Source organism: Vidua chalybeata, chromosome 6 (assembly GCF_026979565.1).
Source record: "Vidua chalybeata isolate OUT-0048 chromosome 6, bVidCha1 merged haplotype, whole genome shotgun sequence".
Lineage (NCBI taxonomy): Eukaryota > Metazoa > Chordata > Aves > Passeriformes > Viduidae > Vidua > Vidua chalybeata.
The window spans coordinates 29,523,352-29,538,482 of record NC_071535.1 but is presented as its reverse complement, the minus strand read 5'-3'; the positions used below and the strand labels follow the sequence as shown (position 1 = coordinate 29,538,482).

Genomic DNA, 15,131 nt, shown 5'->3' with positions numbered 1-15,131 from the left:
TTTCTGTATGTCTTCAGCCCTTTGCTGGCCATTCCTCTGAGGTTGCCTCAGCCAGGCTGTGGCCACCAAGGGAGATCTGACTGGGCAGGCATCCTTCAGCCCACCAGCCCCTGCACTTGTTTGCTCCCGCTCTCCTGCAGAGGAGGCAAACCCGTCACCTCTGGGTGCACGCGTTATTGATGGTGGTTTTAGAATTCCAGGGCAAGCGTCTCTTTTCCCCTTCCCTTCCAGGTGCCATTTCCTGGCATTTTAGGCCAGTATGTTTGGCTTTGCGGTGCGTTTAACACATAACAAGAGTATAACTCTGCCATCGTGCTTTGCTTGCAATCTGCAACCACCGGGCATTGGTTAAGTGCTTTTGGGTAGCTGCAGTAGAAAATGTGTCTTGTTCCTACGGAACAACGTGCCACACCAACGAAAAATTCATCAGCACGGCTGGGGGCATTTTCTGCCTGGGCATAAATGAAACCTTCCCCGCCCCTCATCCCGGCCCCGGCCCCGGCCCCGGCCTGGCGGCGGCGGGTGGGGCCGGATTGAGCGGGGGAACGGAAAGCACCGGGCCGGGTTTCCCGCTGTCCCGGTGCCATCCGGGGGGAAGAGTTTAGGCGGCAGCAATCCCGGGAGAGATGAGGAAGGTGGAGGTGCGGTAGCTGCTTCTCCAGGTCGCTCCCTTCTTCGCCCCCGGTCGCTGCCCTTTCCCTGGGCCGAGTGCGGTCCCGGCGCGGCGCCGCCGAGCCCCGGGGCACCGCGGGGCCGGGCTGTGCCGGGGGAGCTCTGCTCGCGGGGGGAGGCGCGGCGGGGTCGGGCGGCCGCGGGCCCAGCAAGGACCCGCTGTGCGCCGAGACAGCCGGCCCGGGGGCGGTGGTGCTGCATATATGTGTGCATATAGGTGTATGTATGTATGTGTGTGTGTGTGTGTGTGTGTGTGTGTGTGTGTGTGTGTGTGTGTGTGTGTGTGCGCGCGCGCGCGCGCGGTCTGCTGTCCGTAAGGGCCGCCTCGGCACCTGCTCTTAGGTTTCTAACTGGATTTGCGTGTGTCCTCTTTGGGGGAGTGTTGGTGTCAGACCCAGGGGTCTCAGGCCCCTGAAGAAGAACGTATGTTCTTAAACCAGCCCTGCTTCACCATCATACATCTTTTACTTCGGTTGGCTTCAGGAAGTGTATCAGAAAGTTACAAAGAAAAGAGGAGAGAATGAAGGGTGTTAGCTTTGAGGAGCCGTAATGCCTGATGTTGATTTCTGTGTAACTGACGAGTGAAGGTTCCATTTCTGATGTTATTTGTTCTCCCAGTGTAGCAATCTAAACTTTTCTCTTGGGAGAGCTGGTGAGGAAATCCAGCGAGCAACGTGTTTGTTGTCTTGGTGCTCAGGTTCCTCTCTCTCTCTCTCTCTCTCTCTCTCTCTCTCTGTGGCATGCTATGTTTCATAAATCACCAGCTAGATTTTCACTTTTTTGTTGAGTCACTAGTGTTACTAGAGGCACCTTATGTTTCTTCACACATCTATAATAATTTATTTTCTTAAATAATTGTTTATAGGAGGTTATAAGCATTAGTGTGCCTCAAGGATTTGAAGATGTACTAATAATAATGCAGAAGAATCCTGCCTGGAAAATTTTGAAATATACTGAATTTTTAATTCCTAAATCTCTTGTTTTGAATTACAGTAACAAGTCACCAAAAAAGAATGCAAGAATATATTCTCTTGTATAGGGTCAGCTGTGTGGTGTGGGAATTTGAGAAGTGTTTGTACAACCTGCTTTGGAGACCTCCGATGTAGGCAGAGCAATCTCCCCACATAACTTATTTGTATGCTCATTAAGAAACACTTTGCAGCTGTAAGGACAATAATATACTTGGAATTATTTCTACAATAATTTGAAGCCATTTTCATTCACAGCAATAAATGGTTTGGGGAACAGCTTATTTCTGTTTTCCTTAAAGTGATTCTTCTGCTTTGTCTTGCAGGGGGTGTGTGTGTTATTTTTTTAAATTGTGCCTCCTCTTTTTTTAGCCTAAATGTTCCCAGTTACTTTAATCTTTTCTTGTATATTTTATATTTAAGCTCAGATCATTCTTGATCCTCTTTTCTGAATTCATTCATTCTGATCAGTTCATATGTTTGACTCAATTCGAAGGGCAGTATTCAAAACTGGATAGACTACTCTAGCTGAATTCTAAACAGTAGTAAGTAAAGAAGAAGGAAGATTTATGTCCTCTCAAAGTGTTACATCTGTTCACTCATCCTGGTATGGGTGGTAGCCTCTGGTATATTTACCTTCTGTTCCAACTTAGACTCTAGGTCTTTTCTGCACCAGGGGATTATTCTGTCCTAAATTGAAGATCTTGCTTTTCTTTTTATTTAAGTACCCTCTTCCTGGTTGGTTGTTTACTTTTTTTTTTTTTTTTTTGGTTGGTGCTTTTTTTAAAAAAATAAAAACAAAACACTACAATACAATTTTTCTGATTCGTAAAGACTAGATTAGAATGCAGAATTTTTTTTCCATCATGTTTTTGTTTTGCTGCAGCTTGCTGCCATCTGTAATATTAAGGAAACAGTTAATCATTAAACAATACTGCTTAGGAGGGTCCTCTCTGAACTTTCAGTGGCCTGTGTAGTGCCTTGGTTCTATTTTTCTGCATGACCTTGCAGCCAAGATGAAAAGTAGAGACAGCATAATATTAAATTGGACCTTTGCCATAAACTAAATCTTTATCACATAGTGAGGTATGTTTTCTAACTCTAATTAGGACAAGCCTGTGTACTTTCAAGGCTAGCAGGAAGCAATATTCCAAGCTTGACTTTTGCTCTGATCTTCAACAGCAGCATGTTTATTCCTTAGATGTCCAAGGCACAGAGGACCTTGAAATAGATGTGGAGATGCCTGTCCTTAGTAAATAGGATTTGAAAATATATTTGGGCCACACACAGAGTAATGCTCTGTCTTGGCTCCTTTCTCCTTCCCTTGCATCCCCTTAGTTTAGCTTATCTGGGCCTTCAGTCTTTCACAGGGCAAGAAGATCACAGCAAGAAGCTCTACTCTGCTTTTGACACCTTGTACTACAGAGCATTTTCCTCATTCACCAGAGAGAATCTTAAAAAATTTATAAGCTAAATACAAAATCCCTTGTGTAATATGCCACAGCTGTCTCTTACTTTGGACTTCTTTTCTTTGCATGTCACTGTAGTGTTTGAGCATTTTCCTGATGTGTAAATTAGATCTGTGTGACAGTATGTTAACTGAAATTCATCACTCTTTACAGTTCTTCCTCAGGAGGTTTTATTTCCCTGCTAATGGAGGCTGCCTTGAGCTGCACAGAAACTCAGCATAGCAGACAATCTTTTCTCCTTTTCTCAGCCTGCCTGTCTTTAGCTTCATGGTAGCACCAACTAGAAAGCATTTGGTGTCACACACTTACTCTCTCTAAACTCCCAGCTTCCACATGATGTGACAACTGGGAGGCAAAGGAGGTCCAAAAGTGTTGTGTTTTCTTGCATCTTCAAAAGGAGACTGAAACTGAGTAGCTGTTAAAAATCTACAGGAAAAGAGAATTGGAAGAGTTGACTTTCTCAAACTGTACTGTTTCAGTGAGATTAAGAAATTCCTCAGTGTAGTGACAATCACATCTTTGGCAAACATCCAAATGTTCCTTATTGAGGCCCACAGTTACATAGGAACATACTTGTTAGGGATGGAACAATTCTACCTCATCACCAGGTTTTCTTTCCATTAAGCTGAAGAAAAACCTTGATTCACCAGGTGTTTTCAGTCTTAGTGCATGTTTCTGGAATCTCTTTGTAAATGCAGTAGGCTTTTATTCTTTGAATAGATATTTTGGATATTTATGATTTTTTAAAAAATAAGGACATTATCTCTTTGTGAAGTGACAGGGGTTTTAGAGACACTGAAGAAACTAATTTTTTATTCTGCTGGTATGTTGAATGAATATTCAACTTGTAATAACTTTGAGATACTTTTCTACTAACTATAATTTGTGGTAGTTTGATATTACAATTCAAGTGCTAACTGTTATGCTCTTGCTTTAAAGTTTTCTCCCTTCATCCCTTTTCTTTGATATTGGTAATATCATAGAGGATTTTTTATTCTGTTGTTTGTACTGTGCTTGTGGACTGGAATACTTGAATACTTAATCTTCCTTAGATGCTGCAATTTAGGAATGAAGTGACCAACTGAAATTGGTCCAGAGATTATTAAAATTTTTTTTTTTTTAAATTTTTTTTTTTTTGGGTGAACCTAAAAGCAATACTTAGAAACTCCCAGAATTCTCCTAGTTTTAAAACAAAAGAGTAGAAAGCACACTTTGAAGCACTCTGTCACAGTTGTGACAGAGAATGCCAACAATAACTTTGTAGTAGAGAAAGGCTCAGCTGGGTGCAAGGAAAAGCTTCATGGGAAGGTGAAACTTTGAAGCAGGAGCCCTGCTGGGTTAAGGAACCTCCCTCACTGGAAGGTTTTAAGACCACTTTGGAGGCTGTCAAGACATGGGTTGGCCTCACAGTGGAAGGCTTGGGCTAAATGTTTGGTTAAGTTACTTTCTAGCTGTTCCTATGAATATTTTAGTAACTTTTCATGCACTCAGGAGCTTGCAAATTACTTTTTCTTGTAAGTCATTGAGCTGAGACACAGTAGCTTGCCCAACTGTGTTCCATGTTGAAAATTCAAAGAAAATAAGAATTATTTCACTATTTTGGTTTAGACTAAAACAATAATTATGATGAATTATGATAACTACCTTGGTATTCATGATGACTGCACAGTATATGCATGGTTAGGTATCACAACCCTGATATTCTAGCTTTATTGTGATACAGCAAACATAGCCTGTGTTTTTTCTATGTTCTGGGAGTTGTCTTTGTTATGGTTATAATTTATGGCTAGTGTCTTGCTCTTGCTGGCTGGCTCCAGCATTTGCCATGGTGAGAGAAATCAAAATTGATTATACTGCAGGACACAGTTGATGAGATACAGAAACATGAATAATAAATTTACCAATATATTGAAGCTAAGTGTTTTTCTTTTCACTAACACTGCATTCATTTAATGTATTTCTGAAGCAAGAAATCTTAGTTCTTTTTTTCTCTCATCTTCATAAATAATATACTTGGGAGTTAGAATTACTGCTGTAGAGAAGACATTTATTACAATAAGTTCTTTTTTTTTTTAAATGAATATGATGTAGTTGATCTGTATTATTTGGAAGAACAGATGCATTTATAGCACAGATGACTTAAACTTATTTTTCTTCTGAAAAGTAATTTCGTTTTTCTGCATCATGAAAGAACTAGTAATTACTCTGTTACAAGGAAAGTATTTTAAGCCAAATTAAATCAAGAGTGTGTTAATCTAGATACTTTTGGTATTTTATGCAGAAAACAAGAGACAAACTTAGGCAATTATGTATTAATATAGGATAAATAATACTCTTTTTCTTATTTTAGGGACCAGTGGGATTTAAGAACCTCTCTTCTAAGAAAATTTGCTGCTTCTACAGCCTTCCATCTTAGTGTGCACTTGATGATTTCACTTGAAATACCTATCTGAAGAAATTAAGAGTAGGCGAGGTGTAATTACCTTTTAACAATGTTAAAAACTCAGCATTGTGTAACAGCTGTCAAGATACCCAAGAAAAAGCCATATATTTGTGACATGTGCTATAAACAGTTTGAAACCCCATCAAAATTAGCTAGGCATTATCTCATACATACTGGTCAAAAGCCATTTGAATGTCATGTATGCAATAAAACATTCAGGCAGCTAGTCCACCTGGAGAGGCATCAGTTAACCCATAATCTGCCTTTTAAGTGTATTCTTTGTTTTAGAAATTTCAAAAATGTAATCACTTTCTTAAAGCATCAGCAGCTTCATAATGAAAATTATGAGAATGATACAAAGCAAGCAGAAAACTATGTGAATTCTGAGCAAGACAGGGTCACTTGTGGCATATTTCATTGTTCTGTGTGCTGGAAACCCTTTACAACTGAAGAGAGGTGGATGCTGCATCGGTGTCTCAAGTCAGATCATCTACATGGTGCCAGAAGAAGAAAGAAGAAAGCTCACATTTGTGAAACATGTAACAAGATGTTTCCATCAAGATCCAAGCTAGAAAGACACTTCCTTATTCACACTGGCCAGAAACCTTTTAAGTGTTCTTCATGTGGCAAATCTTTCAGACAGTCAACACACTTGAAAATTCATCAGCTCACACACACAGAAGAAAGGCCTTTTCAGTGCTGTTTTTGTCAGAAGGGATTTAAAATACAGAGCAAACTCATGAAGCATAAACAGCTCCATGCCAGAAATAAGAATTTCCCCAATATTGTATGCAAAACAAAGACTCTTAAATATTCCAGACCACACAACGTGTTGGAAGGAAAATGGGATAGTTTTGAGAATGCTGATACACACAAGTCACAGGAGAATGACCCACATGATGTGCACTCAATTTATATTGTACCCTTTCAGTGCCCAGCATGTGAGCAGTGTTTTGAAACAGAGCATGTTCTAAAGTTGCACAAATGTTGTTATTCAAAAGACAGCAGAAGTTCAAATAATGGTACAACATCACGCAGACACGCAGTCAACAGGAAGAATAAGACCCTGATGAAACTGAAGCATACTGGAGGAAAGGCAAAAGATTTTTCTCTGACTGACAGAAAAAAAATTAAATCAGGTCACATTGGAAGTCCTGACCTGGTTGCAGCTGGAGATCAGCATTGTGATCAGCATGTGTCCACTAAACCTTCCAAGGACCACCGGAGCAGGCGTGACGTGCACAAGTCAGTTTGTAATCGGATGAAAAGAACATTTCCTGTGCCGTTACCTTGGCAAGAGTACCCACAACCTCCTGACTTGGGCTGTAATTTAAAAGGTGTGCTTCCTGGTGAAAGCATGTTAAATGTTGGTGATTCACTGGATAATAAAGATGATGCTTTTTATGGTTCATCAAATGATAGTTTTTTTGATAATCCAGAAGTACTTCACTGTGCTTTTTCATCTTCTGCTAAAAATACACATAACAAACACAAAGTGTGTAAATGTGACAGATGTGAAAAAATTTTTCCATCTTCATCCAAACTTCAAAGACATTATCTTATACACACGGGACAAAAGCCCTTTGGCTGTAATGTTTGTGGGAAGGCATTTAGACAGTCAGCTCATTTAAAAAGACATCAGCTCACCCATACTGAAAAGAGAGCCTGTAAAAGTCCTGTTTGCCATGTAGAATTTGTAAACCTGAACAAACTTTTCAATCACCAGGGAGATCATACTGAATTTATGTCATCTCAGCCTGTGGGTTATTCAGGTTATTCTCAAACACCTTCACAGCCGTGTGGCTTTCAAGAATTTGAGCTGATTCAGTCAAACCAAGCAGCTGAAATCAAAGTTGAAATTGAGTCAGGGGATTTTGTTCTTGACACCAGCAGTAGAAACCCAGAGCCATATTTGTGCAGTAAATTGTCAGAAACAGAGCAAAGCTGTTACGGCTATTGGCATGATTTTTCTGAAGGTAGTGAAAAAAGTGAAGCTGTTAACAAATTGTATCAATGCAGTATCTGCTTTAAAACTTTTAAATCTCCTTCTAAGCTTGAAAGGCATCACCTAATGCATGCTGGACAGAAGCCATTTGAATGTTTAGTTTGTGGAAAAAAATTCAGACAGGCCCCACATTTGAAAAGACACCACCTTACTCACTTTAAAGAGAGCTTAAAGCTTAGTTCCACTGAGGAACAAGCAGAGACTGTATGAGTTTTATCAAAACAGGATAATGTCCTATGAAACAGTTTTTAATGTTTTTGGTTGCCAAACACTTAACTGAAGGGGATTATATTTTCTATTACAGAGATCACCTGGTGAAGTTAATTTACTGTCTTCAGAACTGTCTACTTAATATAATTTGTGAGATATTCATGTTGAGATGTTTTTTTAAAAATGCAACAAACCCACACATTCTTTGCATTCCCTTTGGCTAGATTAATTTTATAAATACACATTGATGTTGTATCGTGTTGCAATAATCTGCAATGTTCCATGAATAAGATAATTATCACTGAACATAAAATACTATGTGGGAAAACATAACACTTTTAAACTATCAGAAAAGTAAAGACAAAAAGGTAATTTTGAGAATATGAAAAAAAGGTCTTTTTACTTTCTTCTGGCTCCCCATATGTTCCAAGCAAAGGATTCCTGCTGTATCTATCCCATACTTTAAAAAAAAGAGGTTATTTTTAGATAGAAGAGAGTAGAAAAAGGGGAGAAAGTTCAATGAGAAGATGTTGATGTGGGGTTACAGAAGATTCTATTTCCTATAGGATAGAAAAAAAGAGAACTGCTTTGTTATTTACACTTAATGTGCTTGGAGAGATATACATGAGGAATTCGATAATTTCCCTTTTTATATAAAATACAAGGAGACTGCTATTATATTAGGATTTATAATCAATTTATCCATTTCACCACTTCATTAACTCTACTTCCTTGTAAATCTCTTGCCTTCTCTAGCTTTTTTTGCCAATTTATACTTTACTGAACTATTTTTCTGTAAGGAGAAAAGACAAGAAATTATCATTAAGGTTAAAAATGGGCTTACTATCTGTTCAGTCTCCTTCTAGCATACATAGTGAACCAGTAAAAGGAATGTTCTCTAAGATGTGATAATAACTCAGATGAGCAGTTTTGTCAGGAAGTCATGTTCTCATTACGTTAAATATAAGAGACCAAAAATTACTTTTAGCTGAAATTAAGTAATTCTGATTTTGTATTAATAGAATCTCTAGTTATACTTTCTGGTAAGTAGATGGTTTTGTCCATTGTGCCAATGGGGCTGGCAAGAAGTGCAAGTGCAGTGGAGCTTCATACATCATGAACAAGAATGAAGTTTGTTTCTTCTTCTTTGTCCTCTGAAAAACTACCTTTTAGGATGCTTTCTTTGTTATGCAACTTTTGAATAGCTGAATGCTGAAGTTCTTATTCCTCTTTCTAAATTAACATATCTGTAAGATACATGACATTGTTTTTAGTATTTAAAAAGAACCATATCTATTTAAGTAAAGTGGGTTTGATTTTTTTTTTTTTGAAATGTCATGAATTTTGTGGTACTTGGTCAATATGAAGGGTAAAAGAAGTTTTATTTTCATACATGTTATTCTTTTCCATTTTCATCAAGAATAAAACAGGAAAAACATTTGGAAACAGGCTGTAGTTATTCTGCTTTTTGTACGACAGACAAATTCAGTATATTAATGACGATTATAGTTCTATATTGAGATTTTTTTCTCCTTGTGTGAATTGTTTCATATTGAAAGACAAAATGCTGTATAAAATGTTTTGAAGGCATACTGTAGAGCTCTTTTAAAATACTTGTAATAAACTATTTTATTTATATTATACTTTCAGAGTATGCTTTATTTGCAAACCAGAGTTTTGAAACTACCTAATATTCATTATACAGAAAAGACTGCATATCAAAATTACTTTGTGTGTTAGAACAATAGGTGTGTGTTGTGGTTTCAGATACTTTTGTTATAAAATATACATATGTTTAAAGACAATAACATCTTTCTTAAGGAGTTACAGTCATTTAAAAATGCTATGAGAGTAATGTTTAGAGAAAACAAAACTTTCATGTTTTGAAAATGCCAATTTAATTAAAATACAGGGAAAGTAATACAAAAAGATATTTTGAGGGATGAACAGACATTTGCAGGAAGTGTTACTGTGGGTCCTCCTGTGTTGACAATGAGCTCCTGCTGAGGAGAACTTCTTCAACAGCATGGGTTTAGCACTGAGGTTGTTCTGTGTGGAACAGAAGAAGGGTCACATATTTTAAAACAAGCAGAAAAAAAAGGTAAAAGGGATTGTTTTAAGACAAATTATGCAACTGCAGTACTAACTGATCACACCATCCATTTGCTGTCTAGATGTGGCTATGTATACCTTTAAAATGCTCATGCTGCACTATCACTGCAATGTGTCACAAATGACTGTTTTAGGTAGCTCAAGGAATCACTGGCAAAGGTATCATCAAAAGCAGGTTTAATGTAAAAGTGAAAGCACAACAAAGTGTTGGCAACGTTCTGTCTACTAATTAGATGGTTAAAGCACACACAAAAATTGTCGTAGTTGAGATGGAGACAATACAAAGCAACACACTCCATTTTCAGAAGGCTTCAAACCATTTTTATTATAGCATGCATGCTTGTTATACATTCTTACAAAACTCATACGTTTATACTTTACTCATTGGTCATGAGAGACAAACAAAGTGCTTACTGGAATAGGCAGTTGCAGGTTTCTCTTATTTATCCTTCTTTGTTTCTTGGTTTCTATGTGAATGACCTTGGTAGAAAATTCTTTCAGTGGTAAACATGGATCCTCTTCTCTCTGGCTCACAGAAGTTGCTGTAAAACCTCTTCCACAAAAAATCAGACTAAAATCTAAAATAAATCATCTATGACTAAAATCAACCTAAAATAATCTGTGTGGAGGCTCTTGATGGAAAAAGGCTAAGGGGAAGGATAAAAGAAATAAGGGGGACCCTCCAATTGAGTCACAAGGTTCAGAGAGGAGCCCCTTCCCAAACTTAGCCTTAGATTTGACTAACAGTTTAGGCCTAAAGTAACAGCACTTAAAAGCACTTAATTTAAACCATTTCCCAAAGATTCTGTAGAACTTACATAGCACTACAGTAACTCACAGGCCTAACTTACAAATATAACATACTTCAGAATCCAAGAGAGCAACATTCATGGTATGTTTGCTTCAGCATATTCACACTCACAAACACAGAGAACTAAAGGAGTACATCCAGGGTATATACCCATGAAAAACTCCCCTCAAGTTCAGTGAAGTTCTCACATCAGATGCCATTGCATCTTCTCAATGGGCAAAGGGCTACGTGGGGGGGTATCAGCCCAGCAGTGGTCAGGGCAGTCCTCAGAGTACAGCAAGCTTGAGAGTTCACCAGCTGAGAGCCATCCACTCACAGGGCAAGTGCTGGTTGAGGCCCACTGTGGTTCAGGAGAGCTCCAAGGCTCTCACTTAGGATTGCTGTTTATAGGGCTGCTAGAGAGTTGTCTTTAGTCACAGTAACTTTCCATCCTGGATGAAATTCAGCTCAGTAACTTTCTTTGAAAGTTTGGTAAAAAAAACCATTGTTCCACTTGTGTTGTTATGCAGGCAAAAAAAAAAAAAAAAAAGTTTCCAAGGCTGTTTGTTAAAAACCAGGAGCTTGTTAGATAACAAAAGTTCCCAGGAAGAGAGGAAGAGACAGTGTTTCTGATAAGCTCAAGAGTAGCTCAGCCCCACTGCTGTTTGTCAAGGCTGAGGCCCAAGGAGCAGTTCTGAGATCATAGTGGGGCCCGAGGTATGTGTGTGGGTGGCAGCTGTACCCCCACACAAGGTTTGCAGAAAGTCAAAACAAAGATATATAAGTATTCCTATATATGTCTATAGAAAAATTCAAAAGAGGACAAAAGCAATAATAAACCACAGAAAAACTGTTTCATCACTGAAACTGCTTTTCACTGTGTGCTGGGTTTTTCACGTGGCCGTGGTCTGCTCTCACACACCCAGAGCCAACAAGAAAATTAGTGATGCAAATGGGAGATAGACACAAAAGAAACTTAATTGAAGTTACTGACACCTTAGGCGTCAAATCAAGATGCTAGATCTAATATTTAGTTTTCCTGACTGCTTCCTAGTATAAATGTAAAACTATAAAAGTCATAATCTCTCAATAGTAGCTCATTTGAGTAACACCTAAGTACAATTGGATGACTCTTAAATCAATAAAGACTATGGATTCAGTCCATCTAATGGCGTCTTGTAATGATGTTGAAAATGCCCAGACCTCCTAAATAACTGAAGTGGTAATGGTTCATATTCCTAGCACAAGGTTTTGTGGATTTTTAAAATGTAAGTTTTAACTTAATAGCCTGGTTTTACGGTCTGATGGCTGTGGATGAGATGTGTCTGAGAGGCAGTTATCATAAGGAAAATTGAAATTACAGAAGTGACTTTTCTATGCTCTCCTATAATGTTCTTTCTCCAGGTTAAGCAAATAAGTTGTATTTCGTCATATAATGACTAGTTCTGTCAAGCAGCTTTTAAACAGCTTTTTTTTAGCATCTGTTAAAAATGTGAATCTTCAAAGTCCATGCAAGTGAAGGAGAAATCAGTCCTATGACGACAAAATCACTCACAAGAGAACTGATATCTCCTTGTTAAGAAACTATTGTTCTAACATTGAAGTGACATTATGCTGAGTTATCATGGGTCTCTGAGTGCTGTTTTACTTCTGCTCTCTGCCATTCTAGTTCCTGACTGCTCCCAGGATATCCTTATGTGTGGCTTGACTCTTACACACTTGACATGATTTGGATACGTGGGTGACATTTTTCCTCTCTTGTGGAATCCTTCCAGTGTCCCTGGTGCCAGTCTGTATGGCTCTGTTAAACCCCACCTGTGAGTTCTAGTCCAAGAGTCACGGAGCTGGCTGTTGTGCTGCCATGGCGTGTAAAATAGTGCCTGAGGACGTGAGTGCAGGAAGATGTGAGAAGCTGACTGGTGATGATGCAGGCCATGGCCTGTCATTCTCCACTCAAAGTCATCTGGATGTGTAAGGTAGTAGGAGCACATGGATATGGTCACTGTCCAGCTTTGCCTGTGGCACTGGAACATGCCTTGCTGACACGGTGAAGGAGGAGAAGCAGAATTCCGTGGTCACTGCTATTTCAAAAAGTAAAAGACTGTTCCTAAACTAAAGAAGCCAGCTATGCATGGTGTCTCCCCTTTGTACTCCTAATGCACTGCATTCAAATCCTATTGACATAAAGGAAAACACTCTCTGGGTGCTGTGGCATTATTTTATCTGTGCATTTTTTTGAGTGTTAATTTTAATCCCTACTATGTGTTTGCAAAAGCAGCTTGCTGGGCCACAGAAAATCAGATGCTTTCCTCAATTTTTAGTTTATTTTGTTTCTAAGATGATCCTGAAAACACAGTAGAGCAGAGAGATTCCTGTTACTGACAATACAGTTCTACTAAAGGAAGTAGAAATCTGCTAAGCTGTCTAGACACCCCAAGTGTAGCAGCTGAGGGTAACTTTTATGATCAAAACTGGTTAGGGTTTTTTCATGACAGTGAGAGCAACCTTGGACCAGTATCTTGGCAACCTTGTTTGCTGTAGTGTACTATATCTTATATTTTATACTCTGGGTCTTAAAAGCAGCAGGTACTTGGGTGGTGAGAATAGTTCTGGAGGAATCCCCTCAGATGTTGAATAATGTGTCTGATGCTAATGCAATTAGTAGAGGAAAAATGTGTATTTGTTAATAAGCTGAAATGATTTGTTGAGTAATACTGTCATTTATATTACAGTAGAAGTGTTTTTTTCAATAAAAGAAATTAGTAAAAGTCAAAACTTTTTTTTTTTTGTATTACACAGGTGTGAATTTGCTGTTTTCATTAGGTATTCTGTTTCATTGCCATTTTATACTCCTTTAAAATCCTGAAATGCTAATGGAAATGTCAACCAAAAACCTAGAAAATACAGAGAAAAGCAAGGATGAAAGCTTTAGGAAACTGGACCTAGCTCTCAGCATCTTAGAATTGCTGTCTTGATTGAGTTTTATGTTGCATATTAGACATGTTACAGTTTTGTCTGCAATGAATATTTTTTTTCCTTTATTGTGAGAAAAGAGATGTGATCAAGAATGTACTTTTACAGTGATGCTGCAAATAGACCCAAATTTCTATAGCACTTCTCATGCCAGCACTAGCAGAAAGGAAATTATTCACCTTAAAATCTCATTTCAGTGATGAAATTTCTCCATCGAACAGATTTATTTCATATTAACTTTTTCCACAAAGAAACGTCATCACATAAAAGCCACTCACAGGATTTTTCACAAATATTGCTAGAGCTTTTCTGACCATTGATCTCAGCTTCTTACCACTGTTCTCCCTCGGTTGGCAGGAACCTAGCTAGAAGTCTCTGAAGGGAATTAGAATAGTCCTGAGTCTGCTCTAACTTGAGCTGTTATCCAAATGTGAGCCCAGCAACAGAAAGCTAAGAATGACACAAAGTCTCCTCTTTCACCATCTCCTTCACTAGAGGCACTGCTTGCTATTCTGGGATATAAAAGCAGCTGGGTTGCTGAATTAACCATATTTTCCTCTAGTCATGAGCTCAGAATATCCATTGAAGTTACTGTAAGTTTTGCACAAAAATCAAGGGCAGTACATTGGCCAGAATGTGTGCTAAATAAATATTTATACACAAATCAGAATGCTACTGATGGCTTCTTTACACTTTAAAATTCTAAATATTTTAAGAAGCATCTGTTACTAAACTGAGGCATCATTTTTGAAAGTACCCATATTTACTGAGTGGAAGTACACATATTTAATGAGATGAACACAGTGACAAAAGTCTTGGACTAGAAGAATGCACATTAAAAAAACCAGTAAAACCAACGTGACATGATTGAATTAAAGCTGTAATGAACAGACTGAACATTTAGTTTATATAAATATTAACTGCTATGAAGGATGAGCCATAACCAAAGCAATAACCCTCTGTCATTGTATCTAAGCTTTTTACATGTTAAAGGATTCCTCTAATCATTTTGAGAAGATTTTCCAAATTTTATTTACCTGAAAGGGAGTTTAAATCAATATATTTCTTCTATAAGTTCAACAGGTAAGAAACACAGAGATTTCAGCTCTTCTTTGCTTAATGTACATATTATTCTATTTATATGCTGTGCATCCCCTCATCTTTTCAAGAACTTATTTCATATAACTTAGCAATAAATATTTCAAAATATTGCATATTCATAGTCACTTTTGTCCTTTGGTTAGAAGAAAAGTTGTACATTCAAGTTGGTGTATTTATGTGATGCATGATGACACTTGAAATTCTCATATGTGGAGATTTCGGTTTCAGAGCTTTTCAGAGGGATGCCTCTTGAAAAATCTCATGTGTATGTGCAAAAGTCAATAAATGAAGATGAAAGCTGATTTTAAAGTGATGCGTTCCCCTAAGCTTTACAGACTCGATTCACAGAAAGCCTGCCCAACATATGGCTTAGTGCCACTCAGGCTGA

The 15,131-nt window shown here is 38.2% G+C and overlaps 1 protein-coding gene across 2 annotated transcripts; it reads left to right on the top strand.

Annotated features, from left to right (window-relative positions):
- Window positions 1-599: 599 nt before the first annotated feature.
- ZNF770 (zinc finger protein 770) lies at window positions 600-9,410 on the top strand. 2 transcript variants are annotated; one of them, XM_053946802.1, is made up of 2 exons: window positions 600-641; window positions 5,460-9,410. In XM_053946802.1, exon 2 carries the CDS (start codon window positions 5,602-5,604, stop codon window positions 7,765-7,767), a length of 2,166 nt encoding a protein of 721 aa, XP_053802777.1. In that variant the 5' UTR covers window positions 600-641; window positions 5,460-5,601; the 3' UTR covers window positions 7,768-9,410. The 2 variants fall into 2 exon arrangements, with proteins under 2 accessions (XP_053802777.1, XP_053802775.1); XM_053946800.1 differs by having other exon boundaries at window positions 623-662.
- The last annotated feature ends 5,721 nt before the right edge of the window (window positions 9,411-15,131 follow it).